This window comes from Eublepharis macularius, chromosome 2 (assembly GCF_028583425.1).
Source record: "Eublepharis macularius isolate TG4126 chromosome 2, MPM_Emac_v1.0, whole genome shotgun sequence".
Taxonomy (NCBI): domain Eukaryota; kingdom Metazoa; phylum Chordata; class Lepidosauria; order Squamata; family Eublepharidae; genus Eublepharis; species Eublepharis macularius.
This window is the reverse complement of record NC_072791.1, coordinates 93,382,933-93,405,981: the sequence shown is the minus strand read 5'-3', so window position 1 is coordinate 93,405,981 and position 23,049 is coordinate 93,382,933. Positions and strand designations below refer to the sequence as shown.

Genomic DNA, 23,049 nt, shown 5'->3' with positions numbered 1-23,049 from the left:
GTTTTACCATAAAGTTTTCCAGCGATTCCTAGACAGGCATGCTATCGCTACTGTTTTTCCCCCAGAAGTGTCATCACACCATCACCACCAGCCTCCCCCTGTTCCCAACTCTGTGATTCCCCAGGTACAGTCTGGTATGGGTTTGCCTGGATTATAAGGACTCCTTCCTTTTTTCACTCCTCATATCTGACGAAGGGAGCTCTGACTCTCAAAAGCTCATAACCTGGAAATTTAGTAGGTGCTACTGGACCCGAATCTTGTGCTTCTACTACAACCCACACAGCTAAATGTATAATGTAAATATTATTGTTTTAAAACCAACTGTAAAATATATAATTGCAGAGGAATTGCTAGGGAGCCAGCATGATGTAGTGGTTAGAATGTCAGACCAGGATTTGGGAGAACTAGGTTCAAATTCCTACTCTGCCATGGAAGTTCATAGGGACTTGGGTTGTTTACTCACTCGTAAACTAACCTACGTTACAGGGTTGTTGATGTGAGGATAAAATGGATAACGATGTTGGAAGCTACTTTGGGTCCCCATATTGGGGGAAAGTGGGGCATAAATAAAAACAAAGAAGAAATTATGCATAAAATACAAAATGATAACCACGGTGAAACAGGATTTGATGTTTTGATAGGTGAGGACTTAGACTTACCACATGATCATGGTTACCAATTTCATTACAATCTCATTCAAGATATTGAAGAAATCCACCATCATCTTGGCTTGTTCTCCCATCTTGCCCATTGCAATGCCAAAAGCAATGAAGAATCCAATGAGACCTATTTTAAAAAGGCTAGAATTGAAAGTACTGAAGCTTTATGAAGCATTCTATTAACCTCATGAACTCATTCCTATAATGTTATTAACTGATCTTAAAAGCAACATGATTGTATTTTTTAATTGAAATGCAATTTTTATTATTCTTACTACATTGCTGGAACTCCAGGGTCATCACCCTTTCAGTATAAAAATAATAATTTTATTAAATGCTAAATCAATGTTTTATTTTTCACATAAGAGACATAAAATATTGTTATTAAACTATATTGTAGAAACTAATAAATGGTTATTCATTTGTGTTGGGCCTGGAACCTATTAAAATAATTTGACTGGTAGGAGGGTAGCAGAGTAGCATTACCTGCAAGGAAGAATGGTGCAAGATGGAGAGAAAGAGAAAGGTGTCATAAGGAGGAATTCCTGAGATTAGCAATCTATGCATCAAAGGATAGTTCAGGGCAGTAAAGACTAGAGTAGTGAGTAAACAGATGCCCTGACCTCTCTATCTTCATAACTTTCTGGTTTGTCCCCCACTGAAACCCGAGGAAAGGGACAACGTTGATCCTCCTAACATTTTTGCAGACCTTGGAGTGCAGCAAATATGTTTTCTGCCATCCTAAACAGGCATGATTTGAAAAGGTAACAGAGATATCTGTTAATGGTTTCAATACAATTTCAGATAGGGGACAGCTCTAGTTATTTTATTCAATATCTGAAACCTATATACCCAGAAAAGCCATATGTGTACACTACTGGTTAGCTTACATCAGTATTAATTTACACAGAGTGATATCATCAGTTCAGCAACTGATCACTTAAGTAATAAAGCCAAATTATGTAGCTTATTGAAATATTTTTCCAGAAGCTCTAGTATAATTAATGAAACTTCAAATGCATAGTGCAATACTACAAAAATATTTGTTAATTATTAAAACATAAAATATTATTGTTTCTTAAGTATGAACTAATAGCAGTCAGGGTCTAGAGAACTGTTTATGCTTGCAGAAGGGATTTATGCAAATTAGAGGCTAAACTAGACGACATGTTGGAAGACCTGCAATCAGATTTCTTGCATGTCTTTTATTTCTCAACTAGCTTGATGCCCGTGCTTCGCTACCGTATTTAACTACTTTAAATCCAGTTATAATACTTATGGGTATGTAACATTTTTTGGTTTGTGGTTTTTTTTAAAAGTTGGTTTTGTAGTATAAGAGGATAGTAGCCGAGCTTCACAAAGGTGTTTGAATAAAGCAAAGCATGTTGATGCCAAAACCTGATGAAGTGAATTTCGAAATGTAACATTTAAAAAGAAAAGATTGTAGTGCAATAAATAAAGTCAAAAATACGTACCTTTTTTTTTTTCCACTGAAGGACCTCTTTGTAGACCACATTGGTGGTTTTCCCCTCAGGTGCGAGGATCACCAGGCTGCTGGGTGAGCTCACTCTGGAGCAGGCCACGTAGAACTGCCCATGTGAGAAGCAATCCTCCCTCAAGTCAATTCTTGCCACCTTCAGTGTCTGCACCTGGGACTTGTTCATCATCATAGCAAAGCAGACCTTGAGGGGGAACTTCAGTCTCTTGAATTTGAAGGGGTTCTCTGATGGTATGAGTGGTATGCAGGGTATGAACACCAACTCCCCTCCCCCGACCACTGCCGGTGAACAATATGGCCTCGATGATGTTCCTGTGGAGGCTTTCACTCATAGTCTGGTGCCTTTGCAGAGTTTGGGTGGGCTAAGGTTCTGGAGCAGTATCACTGGAGAAGCTTTGTGGGCTGGGGTTGAGCATACTGAAGAAGAAGCTTGTGGGCTGGGGTTGAGCATACTGAGGAACTCCACAGGGTAGTGGACCACATCATCCATCTTCACCACTGAGTCCACAGATCTGTACTCCATTTTAAGTGAGTTAAGTTGTGTTTCATTCATGATGGCAGCCTTGTCATTCTTGGGGGTCAGAATGGCACGCTTGCACAGCCAGTCCATGGACTTCTCTGTGATAGTGACGATATCAGGGTATATCATGGCTTTTAGGTCTGCTAGGGTCGTCACTACTGTGCCCAGGCCTGCAGGGATGGTCACCTTTCCCTTGGACTCAGGATCCTCTCCATCCCCTATCTTTAGTAGGAGTTCAGAGAATTCCCCAGCAGACACCTCGCCTCTCAAGTCGACCCTCATGTTCTTTCTTAGTGAGAGTTTCCTGATGAGGGGCCACAGATACGACACCTTGACACACACAGTAACCTTGTCAGCTCGAGTTCCCCTTGGGACTACTGGCAGAGTCTGCCAGAAGTCTACAGCCAGCAGCACGGTGACTCCCCCATCACTCTCTCGTTTCCCTTGACATCTTTGCAGGTTATGCTCAGTGCCTCAAAACAACCCTTGTTTGCCATGGTGCTCTCATCCCAAACAATGAGCTTACAGTTCCACAGCACTTGAGCCATGTTGCTTTGTTTTGAGATGCTGAACAGGGGTGTTTCTGCATGGATGAGGTTAAGAGGTAGCTTGAAGGTAGCAAAGGATCATATGCACTGCCGGTACCAGGGTTTCTGGCGCCTGCTGCAACCCCCCGCCCCTCGGACTGCATGATGACATCACCACGTGATGATGTCATCAAGCAGCAAAGCCGGGCCCATTGGCTGGTGGGTGGCTGGGGCGACACACGGAGGCTGCCCACACTCTGCACACCGCCCCGGCCGTCTGCTGTGCCTGGCCCGCAGCTGGCAGCAGTGGGGGGCTGGCCCACTGCAGCAGCTGCAGGCCAACCATGCCAGCTCCATGGCGCGTGCCTCCACCCCCGGCACCTCCTCCAGCGCCCCAGCACCCGCGGAGGCCGCCTTACTGCCTCAATGGTGGTGCCAGCCCTGATCATATGCCATGTCTGAGTGAGCTTTTTTTTTTAATTTTAAATTTTTATTTAGCTTATATAATTGAATAACAGTTAACAGTTAACATTTCAACTTCCAAACAATGTAAAACAAATCAACAAACAAACTTAATACATGCAATTCTCAGGTATTAGAACAGTGCCACAATATTAACTTAGGGCAACCAAAAGAAAGATAAGTGTTTAGGAGGATGTATGTCATTGATAATTAGAAATTCAAAAAACGGAAACCATTTAGTTACAAAGTTAGATTCTTTTGAACGGAGTTGTGATTGACTAATAAGGTCCGCAATTCTTTCTTGGATAAAGAAATCCCATAGCTTAATTAACCAATTCTCAATAGAGGGGATTTTAGATGAATTCCAGTTGGACGCTAATAAAGACTTGGCGGCCATCAAAAAGTTGCAAATTAACTCTTTCCTTATTTCAGGAACATCTACAGATTCTCATTGGTTAAAAAAAATTAGTTTTGGATCAAATGGAATAGAATATCCAGTGATATCTTGTATATTTGCTAAAATTTCTTTCCAATATTTCTCAACGTATGGGCAAGCCCACCAGCAACGTGCGAACGTGCCTACTTCGCCACATCCTTTCCAACAGAGTGGAGAACGCTTTGGATAGATTAAAGAGAGTTTTGGGGGGGTTAGGTAGCAACGATGCAGAATTTTATAAGACTGGACTTTAGCAGAGGTGATATTAGATTGTAGTAGATTGGAAGTCCAAATCGCTTTCCATTGTGTTACAGAAATATCTGAGTTACAGTCGAGCTCCCAATTTTGTTGGTATTTTAGAGGTTTGGATTCAAGTGTGCTTAAAAGCAAATTATAAAATTTAGATATTAGCCCCTTTTGAGTCAAGGTTTTTTGATTTAAAATAATCTCAAAGTCTGTCAGGGGGGTGTTAAAGATTTGTGCTACTTTAATGTGGTTCATCATATGGGCTAACTGGAGGTATGTAAACCATTGTAATTTGTGTTGAAGTTTTCCCTCTATTTCTAATTTGTCTAATATGCCTTTGGATGAGGAGATATCGATAAGCCGGGTTAAGTCGTTTTGTTGCCATATTTTTGCAAAGCCTGTAGTAAAAAAGATGAATATCTTGATATGGTGGGTAAGATCTTCTTCCTATGTTGGTTCCAATTTGTCAGCATATCCTTAAAAAAAGGGTTATCAATCTTTCCTGTCAATTGATTTTCTTTGCCATTCCAAATTAAGCTCTGAATTATCGATAATTCTTTATTTGGGTGTATAGTTTTAGTCCAGTCTGAAATACTTGTAGATTTTAAAATTTGTGTGATGTTTAATAGTCTAATCACAATTTGATACATATTCAAATCTGGGTAGTTGAATCCTCCATCTGAGTGTTTTAGTCTGAGAGTCTTAAAGGCTATTCTGGGTTTCTTTCCGTTCCATAAGAATTTGTTTAGTAGGTTCTGCCAATTTTTCATAATTTTTGAGGGACCAATAAAGGAATTGCACGGAGAAAGAATAACAATTTTGGTAATACAAAAGTTTTAATTATGTTATATCTTTCAAACCAGCTGAGGTTCAACTTATTCCATTTATTTATATTAGTTTTGATTTTATCAAGAGCAATGTTATGATTGAATTTTAATAAATTTTTCAAATCAGTAGGAATGTTGATGCCCAAATAGGTTATCTGGTCAGGAGACCATTGATAATTGCTGTTCTTTTTAATCCAATTAGATGTGTTAGGTTGCATAAAAACTGGTAAAAGCTGAGATTTGGTATAATTAACCGTCAGACCTGAGATCTAGCTAAATTCTTCTAATATTTTTTGAAGGGGTGTGAATGATTGTATTGGGTCCACTAAGTAAATAAGTAAGTCATCTGTGAACAGACTTAATTTGAAATTGTTTAAAGTTGTTGATATACCTCGGATTTCTTTTGTCTCTCTAATTTTTTCTGCTAGGGGCTCAATAGAAATGGCAAATAAAATTGGGGAAAGTGGGCACCCTTGCCTCGGGCCTCTTTGAATAGAGATCTTTTTAGAAATATTACCATTGATTTTTATTTGAGCTGATGGATGAGAGTATATGGCATCTATTAATCTTAAGAACTTGGGGCCAAAATTCGTGTATTTCAACGTTAATTTGAGGTATTGAATTTCAATTGAGTCAAAGGCCTTTTCTATGTCAAGGGACAGAAGGCCAGATTCCAAATTGTTTGCTTGGCGGTATGAAATCAGGTTTAAGGTTTTGTATATATTATTCATCAAGTCTCTGTTTGGACTAAAACCTGACTGGTCAGGATGAATGTATTGCGCTATAAAGGAGTTGATTCTTTTGGAAATAATCGTAGTAAAAATCTTATAATCTTGGTTCAACAGAGATATGGGTCTATATGAGTTTGGTTTCGTGCTATCCTTATTCTGTTTCAAAATTATTGTTATATTTGCGTTTGACCAAGTTGGAGGCATTATTCCCTGATCTAAAATCGTGTTGCATGCATCAGCTAGGGGTTTGCTTAATTGTGTAGCAAATGTTTTGTAGTACTCAGCAGGGTATCCGTCAGGGCCTGGTGTTTTGTTATTCTGTAATGGTTTTATTGTTTCTAATACTCCCTGTTGGGTAATTGGGTTGTCTAGTAGATTTTTATGATCATTATCTAATTTTTTTAAATTTTTGCATGATTCTAGAAATTTTTGAATATATTTTTGGTTCAGATATTTGGAAGAGTAAAGTTGTGTGTAATATTTTCAAAGGTTTTTAGGATTTCCTGTGTTGTAAAATGTTTTATATCATTTTGTGATATGATTCAAAGATTTTTTCCCCTTTATCTTATACGATAAAAGACGTAAAGATTTGGGTGAATTATACCAGTAATTTTGCTTAACAAATTGGAGGTTTCTTTGAATTTTATTTATTTCCAGTGTTTCTAATAATTTACGTTGAGACAAAAGTTTCTTGTAGATTTTTTTACTGCAAGTTTTTTTATGGATTTCTTCCAAAAGCTTAATATTGTCTTGTAGGTCCTGTTTCATTGCATTTCTTTGTTTGTTTATATGAGCCGAAAGTGAGATTATGCAACCTCTGATTACAGATTTTATCGCATCCCATAGGATACTTGGTGTAACATCTTCTGTGTCATTATCCAGTAGGCCTTCTTCTATAAACTTAGTTATTTCCTTAATTGCTGTTGGATTTGAAAGTAAAGATTTATTTAACAACCAGGTTTTAGGTTTGGATAGGTTGAAATCTATTAATATTTCACATTGGACCCAAGCATGATCAGATAAATCAATATTGCCTATCTCAGATTTGAGTAGATTATTAGAAAGAGATTTTGATGTGAAAAGGTAATCTATTCTAGTATAGATATTATGCTTAGGGGAAAAATAAGTAAAGTTCTTTTCTGTGTTGTGTTGGTATCTCCATATGTCTATGAGGTTATTGTTATCCAGTATCTGCGCTAATTTCAAAATCGATTTTCCACTTTTTGATTTCTCTTTTTTGGTTTTGGTTCTGTTTAATTTGCGATCAATAATATAATTTAGGTCCCCACCTAGTATCTGGATGCCTTTTTGAAACTGAGCAAATTTATCCAAAGTGTTCTCTATAAAAGAAAGTTGGGTTTGATTTGGTGCATAAAGTGAACCAAAAGTAAATGTTTGCTTTTCAATTAATCCTTTTACAAAAATAAATCTTCCTTGAGAATCTTTGATAATGTCTTTTAGCTGGAAAGGTACCTTGTTTGATATTAAAATTGATACCCCTCTCGCTTTTGAAGTGCCAAAAGAATGAAATTGCTGCTGATAGAGCTTAGTAGTTAGGTTTTGTGAATGGGTTGGATGAAAATGAGTTTCTTGCAGAAGTATGATATCTGAGCCCATCTTAGTCAGGGCATTAACAATTCTTTTCCTTTTAATCGGATTTCCCAAACCGCGAACGTTGTAGGAAATAACTTTGATGCTTGAAGACATCTTACAGCAGAACAATATCTAGATAATAAAGGCTTAACCCTAAGATAATTTTTTTTTCTTTTTAACTAGATTGTTAACAATAGTCGTATTGTATAGTTGTTACAAACCTAACAAAAAATAATATGCACTGATATATCTGCTATTACAATACTACTAATCACAATATTTGCAAATTCTAAGTCCTTAGAATCAAAAATTTTAGTCAATATATACTCAACAATGAAACAGCCTTATAAGTTCTACTCTTTCCTCCCCCCCTTTCCTTTTTTAATATATATATATATATATATATATATATATATATATATATATATTCCCTTTTTTCTTTTTCCCCCCTTTATATGAATATATGTATATATATCACTAATTAATTTCCTATCACTTCCCCCCACTTTACTCTTTCCCCTTCCTCCTCCCTCTTCCCCCCTTTTTTCTTAATTATTATTATTTCCCTCCCCCTTTTTCTCTTTTATTTATGTACACTTAATTAGTAACCCTAAGATTGCAAAATATTTAATCAAGATAAATTGAACCTCAAAAAGTAAATAAATAAATAGACAAAAATAAAATAAAATGACACTATTTCAGTATCTCTAACTTTCCTACCTATAAACTTCAACTTCTTATGAACTACAAAGTTAACTTCCAAATATACTCTATGTATAGATATATCTAAATGTGTATATATATTCAATTATTTATTTATAAACTGTATATATTTATGAAATTGTATTGTAATAAAATATTACTTAGTGATTAATATACTATCAGTAAATTAAAATTAATTTTCAACAAAACTGGTCAAATAGTGTTCTCTTGGGCTAGTGTATAAAATACTCTAGCGTAAGGTAATTACCTACTCCTAAGGAACCACTATCAAAATTTGGGAGCAGTATCAAAGGAACCCAGCCTACCCCCGCCCCCTGGATATGATGATTATGTTACTATTATCATCATTATTATTATTCCCTTTTTTTCTTTTCTCCTTTTTTATTTTTTTTTGTTGCAAGATTCTGGCAATGCAATTCCACAGTGGCTATAACTTAAATGTTTTTAACTGGGATTTTACTCCCTTTTTGCTGAGAAGGCGACATCAGAAGTTTCCTTTTGAAGCTTGGTTTGTTGACCTCCATTGGGAACTCCAGGTTTAGTCTTTGCAGGAGATGTTCAGCTTCCTCCAGATCTGAGACTACAATCTGCTTCCCATTATGAATGATGGAAAGATTGGTGAAGTTCACCCATTTATAGCGTACATTAGCTCTTCTTAACACCAAAGTTGCAGCTCTCAGCTCCTTTCTCTTGGAAAGCACTTCATTAGGCAAGTCAGAAAAGATATTTATAGTCTTGTCATTGAAGAGTAGAGGACCTTGTGTCCTAGCCCGTTCCATGAGTTGCTTTTTAATATTTAAGTCCTCAAGTTCTATAAGAATGTCTCTTGACGAATTCTTTGCTTTAGCCACCTTTTCAGAGCCTATACGGAAAGCATTTACAATCAGTGGCTTCTCAGTTTCTTGCAGGTTTAATTGCTTTCTTAACCAGCAAGTTAGAGTTGAAATTAAATTACCGTTGTCAAGTTGGAATTCTTCTATTCCGCGTAGCTTTAAATTTCTCCTCCTTACAGCCGCTTCTAGATTGATAATTCTTGCTTGAAAGGAGTCAGAAGACTCCTGCAGATCGCGAATATCACGCTGGGACATTAAGGCCATATCTAATGCCTTGTCGACTTTCGCATTTGTTTTAAGTAGTTCTAACTTTATGTCAGCCAGCTGGTTAGATAAAGGCTGTTTTAGTTCAGACATATGCTTAACAAGAGCCTGCTGCAATCATGCCAATTGTTTATCAAGGGGAGTAGATAAAGTATTTACCGCTGCGCCAGCTTCCAAAGTTCCGTCGGCCATTTTGTCTGCTTCGTGACCGCGGCTTTGCTGTGCGACAGGAACCGCTTCTGGTAAAAGTGTTTGCTGGCTTTGGTATGATCTGGTCAGTGATTTTTTTTTCTTCCCCAACCCTTGCTTCTTCATTCCTTTCTTTTTTTTGTAGTAACAGCTTTATTTTGCGTGTTTCCAGGCTGGGGGGGAGTTGGAGCTCCTTCAACACGTGTCCATCCACTCCGAGACCGACGCCACGCCTCCATGTCTGAGTGAACTTTGACCTTCCATGAAAGTGAATGCCTCTCTACTCATCTTCCAGGATTGCTTTGCTCGTAGAGAGCCTCTGCCACTCTGTGCACCTTGGGGTGATCTTGCTGATACTTGGCCACTGCTGCTCAGTGCATCACAGGAGCAGGACGTGCATATTTCCTTGCCGCATCTCTAAGTTGCTTACTCTTTTTAGCGTTGGTGTATCTTGCACGACATCTGCCAGAAGGCTTCTTGGCAGCAGTAAGAGGTGATGGCTGCGAGAGGTGTGAGGTGGAGTTGGACTGAGGGAGGGGTGGTGTAGTGGGCACTTCAGCAGGTTCATGTGAGTGGTTCGCATTGAAATGGCCCCTAGAAACATCGTGTACCATTTCCTCATGAACATTTAAAAACATCAGTTGCCATACTGACTCTTATGTAAAATCCCTATTCAGGAGTCTTGTACTTTCTTCAGCTGTCTGCAGTTTCCTTTACTTCCAAAATATGTTTTAAACTTTTCCAAAATACTTGAATCACATTTCATGAAAATGTGTGGTGTTCTTTTGATTTTTTTTTAAGAAGAAGATCTTGTGAGGGGTATTCTTCCCTCCCCAACAGAATAAGAGGGAATGATCATATTTTTCATGTAATGACGTTCAGAGAGAACAACCTTTCCAGTTTATTTTAAGGCACTCAAACCAAAATTTAAGCTTTTAAAAAAGGTTTTTAAAAACCAGGTTGTTCCACACTTAATAAGGAGAAAGCAACTGATTAGTTTTAATGTATACTGTTCAAAAACTTTGCCTTACCTAAAACATTCATTCCATCCTTAAACTCAAGGCTCTTCTTAATAATCATTTGGGGTTCTGGGGTTACTTCTGACTCGTTCAACATGGCAAAGACGGAGTCTGTAACATTGGCTGGTTCTTCAGTTTCTTGAGGAACAAGTACTTTTTTGGTGACTGTTTGAATCTGGCAAAATCAAAAGACAAACTGCAAATGCCTTTGTTACATAAGAAAGCGCTTTACATTTTTTCAACACTGGTGCATGTCTAAACAGATTTTTTTTTCAAGAAGCCATGTACATACAGCCTACCATTCTGTGCAAAGATATATGGGCTGGGGTAGGGTTGCCAGGGGCATGCTTTTGCCCTTTGCACAGGCAAATGCAGCCTGTTGGGGGCCAAAATTGGCCCCAGCAAAGCAGGGGAGCATACCCATGGCTAGCGGGACAACATCACTTTAGGAAGTATATGCTTGCCACTGGCAGGCAACCACTGGGGATTTGCCACCTCCCACTGATCGCCAGCAATCAGCGGGCAATGGGGCAAACTCAGATTCTACCTACTACCCAAAATCCATAAACCTGGTAACCCGGGACACCCCATTGTTTCAGGAATAGCACTATCACAGTAGGAGTCTCAGGATACATAGACTCTATCCTCAGGCCCTATGCCACCAGCACACCCAGCTATTTATGGGACACCACTGACTTCCTCAGGAAAATACAGTCCATTGACAACCTACCAGATGACACCATCCTAGCAACCATGGATGTGGAGGCTTTATACACCAATATCCCACATGCAGACGGACTGCAAGCCATAAGGAATATTATCCCGGACAAAACCACAGCACACCTCGCCACTGAATTTTGTCACTTCGTACTCACTCACAATTACTTCGAATTTGGTGACAGCTTATATCTACAGGTTAATGGCACAGCCATGGGCACACACATGGCACCACAATATGCTAACATATTCATGGCGGACTTGGAGCAACGCTTCATCAGCTCCCATCCACTGGAACCACTACTATACTTAAGATTCCTGGATGACATCTTCATCATTTGGACCCATGGGAAGGAAGCCCTTGAGAGATTTCATCAGGACTTCAACAACTTTCACCCTACTATCAACCTAAGCCTGGACCACTCTACACAACAGGTACACTTCCTGGACACCACTGTACGACTACATAATGGACTAATAAATACCACATACCGGAAACCAACAGACCGATACTCATATCTACATGCCTCCAGCTACCACCCTAAACGTACCACTCGGTCTATTGTCTACAGCCAAGCCTTACGTTACAACCGTATCTGCTCCAATGCTCTTGATCGTGACTCCCACTTAAGAGATTTACAACAAGCGTTTTGGGGGCTACAGTACCCACCAAATGAAGTGAGGAAACAAATCAACAGGGCCAGACTAGTACCCAGAAACAGCCTGCTCCAGGACAAACCTAAAGGAACTAACAACAGAACACCACTGGTTGTCACCTATAGTTCCCAGCTCAAACCCATCCAACGTATCATCAGTGAGCTACAACCCATCGTGGAAAATGATACCTCTCTCTCAGAAGCCCTGGGTGGAAGACCTTTCCTTGCCTACAGACAGCCCCCCAACCTTAAACAACTTCTCACTTACAATCATGAATCGGCTAGCAGAGTCACCAGCACAGGTACCAGGCCCTGCAACAGACCCAGATGCCAGCTCTGCCCTTATATCTACCCAGGGAATACAATTACAGGACCCAATGGCATCAACTACAGTGTCTCTGGCTCTTACAGCTGCTCATCCTCCAATCTGATATATGCCCTCATGTGCCAACAATGTCCTTCTGCTCTGTACATTGGACAAACCAGCCAACCTCTACGCAAAAGAATAAATGGACACAAATCTGACATTAGAAATGGCAACGTCCAGAAACCAGTGGGAGAACACTTCAATCTACCAGGACATTCCATCAAAGACTTAAAGGTCACTGTAGTTCAACAGAAACCTTTCAAAAACAAAATCCAACGGGAGGCTGCTGAACTGGAATTCATATGCAAATTTGACTCTGTCAAGCTGGGACTGAATAGGGACTATGAATGGTTATCTCATTATCAGAGGTAACTGATTTCCTCAACAGAAGCAAACTGACCACCATATCAGAAGGAGCTGTTTGCATCTCCATATCAGAAGGAGCTGTTTGCATCTACTTCGCCCTCCCCTCTCCTCCTCTATATCTGACCAGTTTCTTTTTGCCCTCCATGCATCTGACGAAGAGAACTGTGATTCTCGAAAGCTTATGCTACAATAAAATTGGTTAGTCTTAAAAGTGCTACTGGACTCTTTTTGATTTTGCCCCTAGCAGGCAACTGAGAAGCCTAGGCTGGAGACACTAGTGCACTAGCATTAGAAATGGGGAACAAAATGACACAAGTGGGGAATCCACAAAGACTTGCAGGGGTCACTTAATTTCCTCCAATATCCCCTCTTCAACACTATTTCCTCTTCCCTCCTGTCAGTTCACAGCCTATCCCCCTTTCCCTGCTTCCTTCTCTCCTTCCCACTCACCAATCAATTTTTATCTGCTCCCCAGTCTTCATTTTTATTTCTTATTTTCTTCATTTATACCCCTCTTTCTCCCCAAGACTCAGCAGCATATATCATTCTCCTCTCCTCCATTTTACATTCATAACAACCCTGTGAATTAGATTAGTCTGAGAATGAGTGGCTGCTAGCATAAGGTCACTTAGCGGCTTCCATTGCAAAGTGGGGATTTGAACTTGGGTCTATCAGACCCTAGTCTGACACTCTAACCACTACATCACACTGGCTCTCAGCTCTTCTTCCTTCCTTCCCCCAGCAGCCTAGCCCTGGGAAAAGTTTGCCCAAGTTACAAAGGTCATACAGTAGCAAATTGCTTAGTTGAGTTGTATGATGGTCACTGCCAGGCTCAGCCAAGTTGTGTGAAGGCTGTTGCTGGGCCCAGTTGAGTTGTATGGCATCAAGTCATAGCAACCACCACACTAGCTGACTCACACAAGTTACCTGTAGGGATATGCGATTCGGAATTCCTATACCTCAGAGAGCGAGTTTGGTGTAGTGGTTAAGAGCATGGGACTCTAATCTGGAGAGCTGGGTTTGATTCCCCACTCCTCCATTTGAAGCCAGCTGGGTGACCTTGGATCAGTCACAGCTCTCTGGAGCTCTCTGAGAGCCAAGCTACAAGTGACGAATGACACTTGAATGGCAAGTGGATTGAGTGAAGTGCAAGTGAACTTGCTGTTCAAGTGTCATTCGTCACTTGTAGCTTCGCCCTCAGCCCCACCTACCTCACAGGGTGTTTTGTTGTGGGGATAATAAAAACATACTTTGTAAACTGATCTGAGTGGACATTAAGTTGTCCTGAAGGGCAGTATATAAATTGAATGTTGTTGTTGTTGTTGTTGTTATTACCTAATATATATTTGAATAATACCTTGCTGGTATTATTCCAGTGTATTCAGCACAGCCAGATATATTCAGATATATTTGGGTATACCAAATACTGTAGTCCCAAATAAATCCAAATTATTTGGATTTATCTGGAAATTGTCATACTTTTTAAAGCTGGCTGGCTTTTCCCTTCTCCCTTTTCCCCTCGGGCAGCAGGGGGAGGGGGGAGTGAGGCAGGAAGAGTGGGAGTGAGTGAGTGACCAATGGGTGGAAGATCTCTACTTGTCTGGCAAATCAGGGACTCTTTGATGGGATGAGACTTTTTAAATTCTTGCAAGAACATAAAAGTAGATCATACTCAGAGCAGATTCCATTCTGAGTGAGATTTCTGGAGAGTGTGCTGAGTGTCCTGAGCCTCTGGCCGCTCTAAGAGTCTGGCTTTTGGATTTACCACTGTATTTTGGATCTGCACTTTGGATTACTGCTGCTGCCTGCCTGGAGGATGACCTGAGGAAATATGGTGTGGCAATCCAACAATGAGAACAGATGCATACAAGTCTAATGTGAATCAATGAGGGTTTTCTGCTGCCATCTATAGTTGGGAAGGGAAGGAAGGCTGCCTCATGATAACATCCATCCCTTGAACTTTGTGTCTGTCTTGCCACGTGTTTTACATTCTCTACCCCACAGTTTGATGATTCCTAACAAAAGAATTAGACAATACATGCTCACAACACAAGATTCTTCTTAGTAGCACAATTTCTTTAACAAAATATTACACCTTACAGAAGCTGTTCTTCATTAACTTCATAGTGATATATAGCACATGCCTGGAACAAAACCTTATTTACTTCCTCAATAGATGTACGTACACAGGGAGAATTTTTACTTGGTAGGATGAAAACTTCTGACTGTACTAAAAATACATTCAAGAACTTGTCTGTGAGATGTTAGATAAACGTAAAAGGCTATTGTGCGATAAGAGGTGTAGCTGGTGATAGCGCTACGGCACAATTTCTAAATCATCGGGTATTCTGAAACATCCGTTCAGTCCTAACGAACACTCTGTGTCCTGCTTATACAGTGACAATGCAAACACATTCAAATCTGCAACAGATAAAAACCTGAGTCACTTAATTTTGAAAAGTTTTCCTTAAATTTTGTACAAAGCTGATTTAGTTTTGCTGAAACTTCATAGGCTTCTATGAAAATGTGAGAGAGAAAATTGGAACATTAGTTTCTATATGGTGTTTTATTTGTTTCTTCTGCTAAACTACCACCCTTAGTAGCATTATGACAGAGCAACTCGTGCTGGATATACTGGCTGTTTTGGTTGACAGTAATCTTCAGTGCTGGTCCCTTTAAAAATTTCTGCTTGTGCCCCTTTTCATTAATTCTTTTTTCAGTTTTGAAATGCAGCAGACTAATGACTGGACATTTTTTGTCAAAAGCACCAAGCCAACATTCCAGCATATTTTTATCAGATTTGATTATTATCTAGGGATTTTTCATTATTAAACATTATGAGAGACCCTGACAACATTAGAACTGAATGTAACTGGACAAAAAGGGTGACTTGGTGGCCCTGATGAGTGCACAAAGGTGGATGACACATTTTGTAAACAATAACAAAATTACTAAATGGCTGTGATCCTTGTCAAAAACAAAGCAAAATTATGAGGCCTGTAATTATTACTGATAGTAAGTCAGAGTTTTGTCACAACTGGTTCAGCATTCGGCGGCCATATGAAATGCTTAATCCATGCTGACTTCTAATTAATCCAGGATATACTGATCTGGCCATCACAATTTATTTTTTTAGTATGCTGTCATGAATTCAAATGAAAATGTATTGCTGAGACTGTCTATGCTGGTCCAGTATGTGCAGGACAGGCTGGAAGTGATCACTTCCAAAAAAATGGGAAAATATATGTCTACAACTTTAAAAGCTTAATGAAACCATGATGAGAGAAATACGTGACCTTGCAAGACTAGAGAACGTTGTCTCAAAAGTCATCCAAGCCAAACTATTCTCCAAATCAGATGCCTCAAACAAGTTTTGGCAAAATTCCTTTGTCAGCCCAGAGTACCAAACTAACTACATTTACAATAGCTTTTAAGAAATTCTACTTTCAACACCTACCCTTTGGAATCACAAGTGCTTATATTTCAAAAGCTGGTGACAGATTGAAAGGAATCATTGTCTTCATGGGTGAAACTTTTAACATATAGCCTATTAACAAAAGAACATCATAAAATGCTTAGCTCAGCCCTAAAATTGTTCGGAGGCAGGACTCAAATTAACAAGGAGCAATATATTTTTCTGTCAAAATGAACAAGAGTTATTTGAACAAATAATCATAGAACATGGAATAAAGCCATGCTCAAAGAAGATAAATGCCATCAGAAAATTGAAAATGTCAAAGGGAACAGAACTGGGACATTTTCTAGGAATGGTAAAGATTCTCACTAATCACTTGCAATTAATTCAGATCAGGAGGATGACTACAGATGTAACACACAGGAGCATAGCAGCTTAGTATGGCAGCAAATCTGCAACGGTTAGTGCCAATACAAATAGCAATGAGCATTCAGGTAGTTCCAGCTCAAATATATAAATATATATTAAAAATACTAATAGTGTATTTTAGAGGTATATTTGGATGTTCAGAATGATATTCCAGATATCACTATCCCAGATTCTTGGGATAGTGATATCCAGGTCCTGAATATTTCCAGAAATATTTGGGACTTTCTGGGGATGGCATTTTAAAGATACCAGGCCTGTTTTCTTTGCCCCTTTAACAAGTTTCTGGGCAACTGGGAGGGAAAATGAGCATATCCCATCAAAGCACCTAAAATGAAACTTATGCATACTGCATTTCTTTACAGGGGTGAGATGGAAAAGGAGTGCCCCAATGAAACTCCTGAGGTTCCCCCTCCAAGTCAGCAATGACGTAGGCTGCAGACTGCAGAAAGAGAACTCAGGTGCCTCCAAATCCCTCCCTCTCACTTTCTGAGGCTTTTCTTTGGGAAATCATATTAATGTATCTGTGTCAGTGTGTTTTCCGATCTGGCTGGCCACATTGGTACTGGCTTCCAGGTTGGTTTGGCTTGGATTGTCTGGTTTGACATTGGTTCTGTTAAGCTTGCTACACTGGCCCTGGCTTCTGCTTGGCTTCTGTGATTTGATACTGGTTTTGATGGGTTTGTCCCTTGCTTCAGTTGGGCTAGGATTCTCTGGTTTGACATTGGTTGCAGTTGGGCTTGTTGATTCTGTTTACATTTGGTGGCTTTTGGTCAGTGTTTTTAGCTATTGGCTTCTCTGGCGTCTTTGTCAGGAGAAAGTATGGACTTTTTTCTTCCTTAGGGAAAAGGGAGAGAAGTAGGAAGGCTTGGAACACTGGCTTGGAAACTGGAGCCAGTTTGGTGTAGTGGTTAAGAGCGTGGGACTCTAATCTGGAGAGCTGGGTTTGATTCCCCACTCCTCCGCTTGAAGCCAGCTGGGTGACCTTGGGCTAGTCATGGCTCTTTGGAGCTCTCTCAGCCCCACCCACCACACAGGGTGTTTTGTTGTGGGGATAATAATGACATACTTTGTAAACCGTTCTGAGTGGGCATTAAGTTGTCTTGAAGGGTGGTACATAAATCGAATGTTGTTGTTGTTATTTCTTTAGGGACCCATAAAATTAGATGCTTTTAATCTAATTTGCTTTAAACTCTAGGGATTTTACAGGATAGACAGGACTAGGTTCCCTGAAATTTTGGTATAATCTTGAAAAATAGCCTCTCCATCTCCCAAAAGAGTTTATCCATAGGAAATAATGGATCCCCCAAAATTTGGAATTTGGTGGGGGTGGGTGGGAATCAGAATTCCAAAATGGTACAGGGTGGACATTAGGGGTGCACACACAAAATAATCCCTCAGTAAATCTGAATTTTTTACTGAATCTGAGAAAAAATTGAAGATTCCCTAAATTCTGAATTGATTCTCTAATTCAGTTTGGCTATTTATGAAAAATTCAGCTATTGTTTTCTGTAGGAAAATCACACTGGGGGCTACCCAGTGGCCTCGGGAGGATTGTTTTTCAACCAAATTTGGAGGGAACCTACTCCTGACTGCCCTATAAAGATTTCCTGTTTAATTAAGATTGGACCCTGGGGGCAAATTTTATGGACCCCCAAGGAAGGTGCCCCACCCACTATCCATTATTCCCTATGGGGAAAAATATCTCAGCAGTGTCCATGAATACGGACATGATCTATCAAACATACCAAGCTCTAACTGAATGCCATGAATATACCCAGAAGACTGTATCATGGCCTGGCTCTGGAATTAAAAAGAAAAAAACACAAGTCTTATCTTGTAAATATAGCAAATCAAGTACCAAAAAGAACCCTTGATCAGCACAAAACTAGTTACAGCTTGCACAAGACTAACAATAAATACATGCAAATTAAGAGACCAAGCCAATCTCACTCACATGGATTATTTTTCTAGATTTTCTAGGCAAAAAATTCATTATAAGGTTACTTGATATGAAAAAGAGAGCTTCTGAAAGCTGCAGACATTTTTACAGCCTGGCTCCAGTCTATGAGAAAATTAACACTCCTAGAACTTGGAGGTTGGGTTTACACATCAAAGGTGAGTAGTAGACTCCAGTTACCAGACAAGGAAGGCATTAAACACAAAAATTATATTCTGACAAGACTTAAAGTAATTGAAGTAAACATATTCTTTCTATAAAAATAAGGAGTGATCACCAAATGCAGAAACAGTACCTTAAAACCAAGTTCATCTATGAAGATCATATCAGAGCCAGCTGGCAAGACTGCAACCACATTTTCACTCATTAAAGTAATTATCCAGAAGCCATTGATATTGAACGACAATTACTGATCAATTGAAATGGGAGACGTTTCAGTGTTATGCTTTATTACCATGAACAACACAGTAAAAAGAAGAATGGAGGAAGATGTGTGGAAAATGTCATTTTAAACTTTATTTAATTTACTGAAGACATATCTATTCTATTCCCTTAATGAAGTTCACAAGGTAACTCACAAACCTAAAAATAATAAGAAGTAATAAGAACTAGGAAAAAATATCAGCAGCAAATCAAATAAAATCAACAGAAAAATTCTACAGAATAAGATACTATAAAACCCCTCTTAACAACAAAAGCAGGAAAAGTGATAAATAACAGTTGGGGGTGAGTGGGAGAAAAGCAGAACACAAAATACAGCAGCATATAACTAGAGATGGGCACGAACCAGAAAAAAAACGAACCATGCTGTTCATGGTTCATCGTATTTCACAAACCATGAACTTTCACAAACCTGCCCCAGCTCACGAACTGATTCATTTGGTTCGTGACAATGTCACATCCAGGTCAGCAAGTCACTTCCGGGTCAGTAGAAGGACACTTCCAGGCCAGCAGAAAGCCACTTCTGGGTCAGCAGAAGGTCTGCAGGAAATCCATCCCCTGTTGCCTAGGAAACTGATTGATCGGTGTCAGGCTATCTGCAGTGACGAACCAAAAAAATGAACCAAACAAACCAGCCTAAAGTTCGTGGCGGTTCATCAGAAATGGGCTCTGACGAACCACCAGTTCACGAACCACAAACCAGCCTGGTTCATCATGAACTTTGGTTCATATTTCAGTTCATGTCAATCTCTAGATATAACCAGGGTGAAGAATACAAAGCCAAACAATTGGGAAAATAAACATGTATTCACCTCGAATCTAAATAAACTTTGCACCAGGCATATAGGTACAAAGAACATATTTTAGAAGTAACTTGGCAGAAGAGATGGGCACGAACAGAAAAAAAACTAAATATGATGTTCGTTGTTCGTTGCCATCCACGAAAAGGGACTCTGAACAACCACGAACATGGCCCTGTTCACGAACATGTTCGTGGTTGGCTGTTCATGGGGACCAGCAGGCTCTCCTCCAGCCATCATCCAAGTCAAGATCCCTACCGCACCACTTCCAGAAACCTGACATAAGCAGGCAGCAGGAAAGGTACCAATAATAAATAATAGCGTGGCCAGAACCTGGCAGCAGCCCTGGAACTTGAAGGGGTAGATCCCTAACCACACAGCTGGGAGCCCCCCTCCCCCCTGGTCTTTGCTCCCTTGTAACAAATTTGGAGCTCCACACTTGAAAGGAAGACCTGCCTATCAAGCTAAATTGGGCGTAGATTGGGGTTTCCAGGGCAACAGCAGTTCAGACAGAGTTCAGACTATTCCTGCCTAAGTTCCCAAGTGAATTGGTTGCAGGTGCCAGACTGTCTGGCTTGATGAACAGCAACGAACAGCAACAAACGAGGCTTGTAACGGCCACCTATTCATTTAGAATGGGGCCTCATGAACAGCTTGTTCGCGAACAGCAGATTGGGCTGTTCGTGGCTCTTTTTTTGTTCATATTGCTGTTTGTGCCCATCTCTACTTGGCACCAGAGGGAATGTCAAGTCCCTGGAAGATACGCACATCTCTTCTAAATCTGATGTCATACCACTCAGGGCTTCTGAGAAAGCTCACCAACCACTAGATACATTCATATAGAAGACGATGTTTACCCTTTGGTACTATCTCTAGATTTGCCTAGAGATCATTGAGGTCCCTTGCTCTTTTATCCCCTTCTTGGATACACACCTTAACGTGGTGAGGGGGTTTGAGTTTGTCAGTGAAGCTGAGAGCAACACCGCCAGGAGCACAGGCTTGGTCAAGAGTCTAAACTTCTGGGAGAGTCACTCAAGGCGGAATGGTCAAAGCTGAGATACCAGACTAAGATGTATCCACCCCTTCAAGAATCAACGGTCACATCAGCAGAAGAGAACTGAATGTTCCAATGGTGATGGGAGTGGAAGAATCCTTGAAGGTTAGCTACTGGGCAGCAGCAGTAGTAGAAGGTGACACTGGTGGAGGATCTCTCACAGACAACAGTAGTGTCACTTCAACTAACTCTGGTTAGTACTGCGAAGCGGAAGAAGGCAATGGTAAACCACTACTGCTGATCTCTTACCTTGAAAATCCTATGATGAGGCAGTCCAAAATGAAAAAAGATATAGTGCTGGAAGACAGGACCCCCAGGTCGGACAGCACTCAATTGACTACTGGGGAAGAGCCGAAGACATGTACGAATAGCACTATTCTTAATGATGTGACTGGATTAAAGCCAAAAGGACGTCCAGTTGTGGATGTGAATAGATGCAAAAGGAACGTCCAAAGCAGTGTGATACACATAATAGGAACATGGAACGTGAGAAGTATGAAAACAGGTAAGCTAGAAATTGTAAAACAAGAAACGGAACGTTTAAACATTGCAGTCCTGGGTGAGAGTGAACTAATGTGGACCGACTCAGGACATTTTCAGTCAGAAAATCACACAGTGTTTTACTGCAGAAATGAACGCAAAAGAAATGGTGTTGCTCTAATAGTGAGGCGAGACATAGCACAAGCAGTCAAGAGCTACAACACAAAGTCTGACCGAGTAATATCAATCAGACTTCAGGGAAAGCCTGTTAACATAACCATCATTCAAGTTTATGCTCCAATTACGGCTGCTGAAGAGGAAGAAATAGAAAACTTTTACACAAGTGTCCATAAATAAATTGATCACACACCTAAACAAGATATGCTGATAATCATAGGCGACTGGAATGCAAAAGTAGGCGATAAAGCAGAATCCAACATAGTTGGAAAATTTGGATTGGGATCACGAAATGAAGCAGGAAAGCGGCTCATAGAATTTTGTGAAGCCAACAACCTGTTCATTGCTAATACATGCTTCAGGCAACCAAAAAGATGATTGTATAGGTGGAAATCACCAGGTGACCAATACAGCAACCAAATAGATTACATAATTGGAAGCAGTAGATGGAGAAGCTCTATTCTCTCAGCTAAAACAAGACCAGGAGCTGATTGCGATACAGATCATGAGTTGTTAATATCAAAAATTAGAATAAAGCTGAAGAGAAACAGTAAAAGAATCATAGTGCCAAAATACAATCTAAATAATATTCCTGAAGAATTTAAAGACCAGGTAAGGAACAGATTTGCAATACTAAGTTTAATTGATCGTGAGCCAGAAGAATTATCGGCTGAAATTAGCCAAACTATCCCTGTAGCCAAAAGAAAGGAGAAGCCTAAATGGATGTCTGAGGAAACTCTTAAAATGGCTAAAGATCGATGAGAAGCAAAAACAAAAGGCAACAGAAATAGGGTCAAAACTCTAAATGCAGCTTTTCTTTCTTTTTTTTTTTTTTGAAAAATTTTTTATTGGGTTAGAATCCATTATTTCCACATTTACATTCAATTTTCCCCAATTTTTTCATCTCTAACCCCCTCCCTTTCCCCCCCCCTTTTTGTTGACTTCCAACAGCTTTCCAACCCTTTGTCCCCTTTCCCTTACTTTTATTAGCTTCCTCTATCTAAAACAAATATATATTCTCCATTATTCTAAGCAGTACATCCTTAACTATTTTTAACATTATATGCCCAAACTGTAAGTCTTTGTTTCCATCTTAGATAAACAATTTATCCCAATTTTTCAATTTCAGATATTTCTATATATCATAAACCATATAGATCATACATTCGTTTATATCAAACAATTTGACTTATTCTCTATATATATTACTCATTCTATCTTTTTATAATAGTTCTATATATCTCTCCTCACGTAGTCAATCAATTTGACCCATCTATATCTTCAGACATTCAGTTTGGTACAAAACTTATCAGAAAAAAAGAAAATATTGTTAGTTAATCGCTCCTTATATTTAGTCCTTATAATTAATTATTTTCTCTATGTTCTGTTTGTTAACCTATATATATCTATATATATGTCAATCTATTAATCTGACTGCTTATTAATTCACATTTATCTCTTCTCCTCCCGGTAAAGTCTCCCCCCTCTACTTCAATACTTCAGTAGTTCTCAAACTGCCACAGTTTTCCTCCCACCTCCCATTTCTTCTCCAGGTATTGTTTCAGCTTCTCCCAGTCTGTGTTGAACTGCCCTGAGTCCAGATCTCTCAGTTTTCTTGTCATCTTGTCCATTTCAGCCATATACAGCAATTTGTAAGTCCAAT

At 39.6% G+C, this 23,049-nt stretch overlaps 1 protein-coding gene across 1 annotated transcript in view; it reads right to left on the bottom strand.

Moving 5' to 3' along the window:
• The window catches only part of SLC1A2 (solute carrier family 1 member 2), a 165,783-nt gene that overhangs the window by 32,198 nt on the left and 110,536 nt on the right, over nt 1–23,049 (bottom strand). The window contains exons 5-6 of the mRNA XM_054971291.1: nt 10,540–10,702; nt 660–786 (exon numbers count right to left, since the gene is read on the bottom strand). Coding sequence (XP_054827266.1) covers nt 660–786; nt 10,540–10,702 — 290 coding nt within the window. The remainder of the gene's footprint in view (nt 1–659; nt 787–10,539; nt 10,703–23,049) is intronic.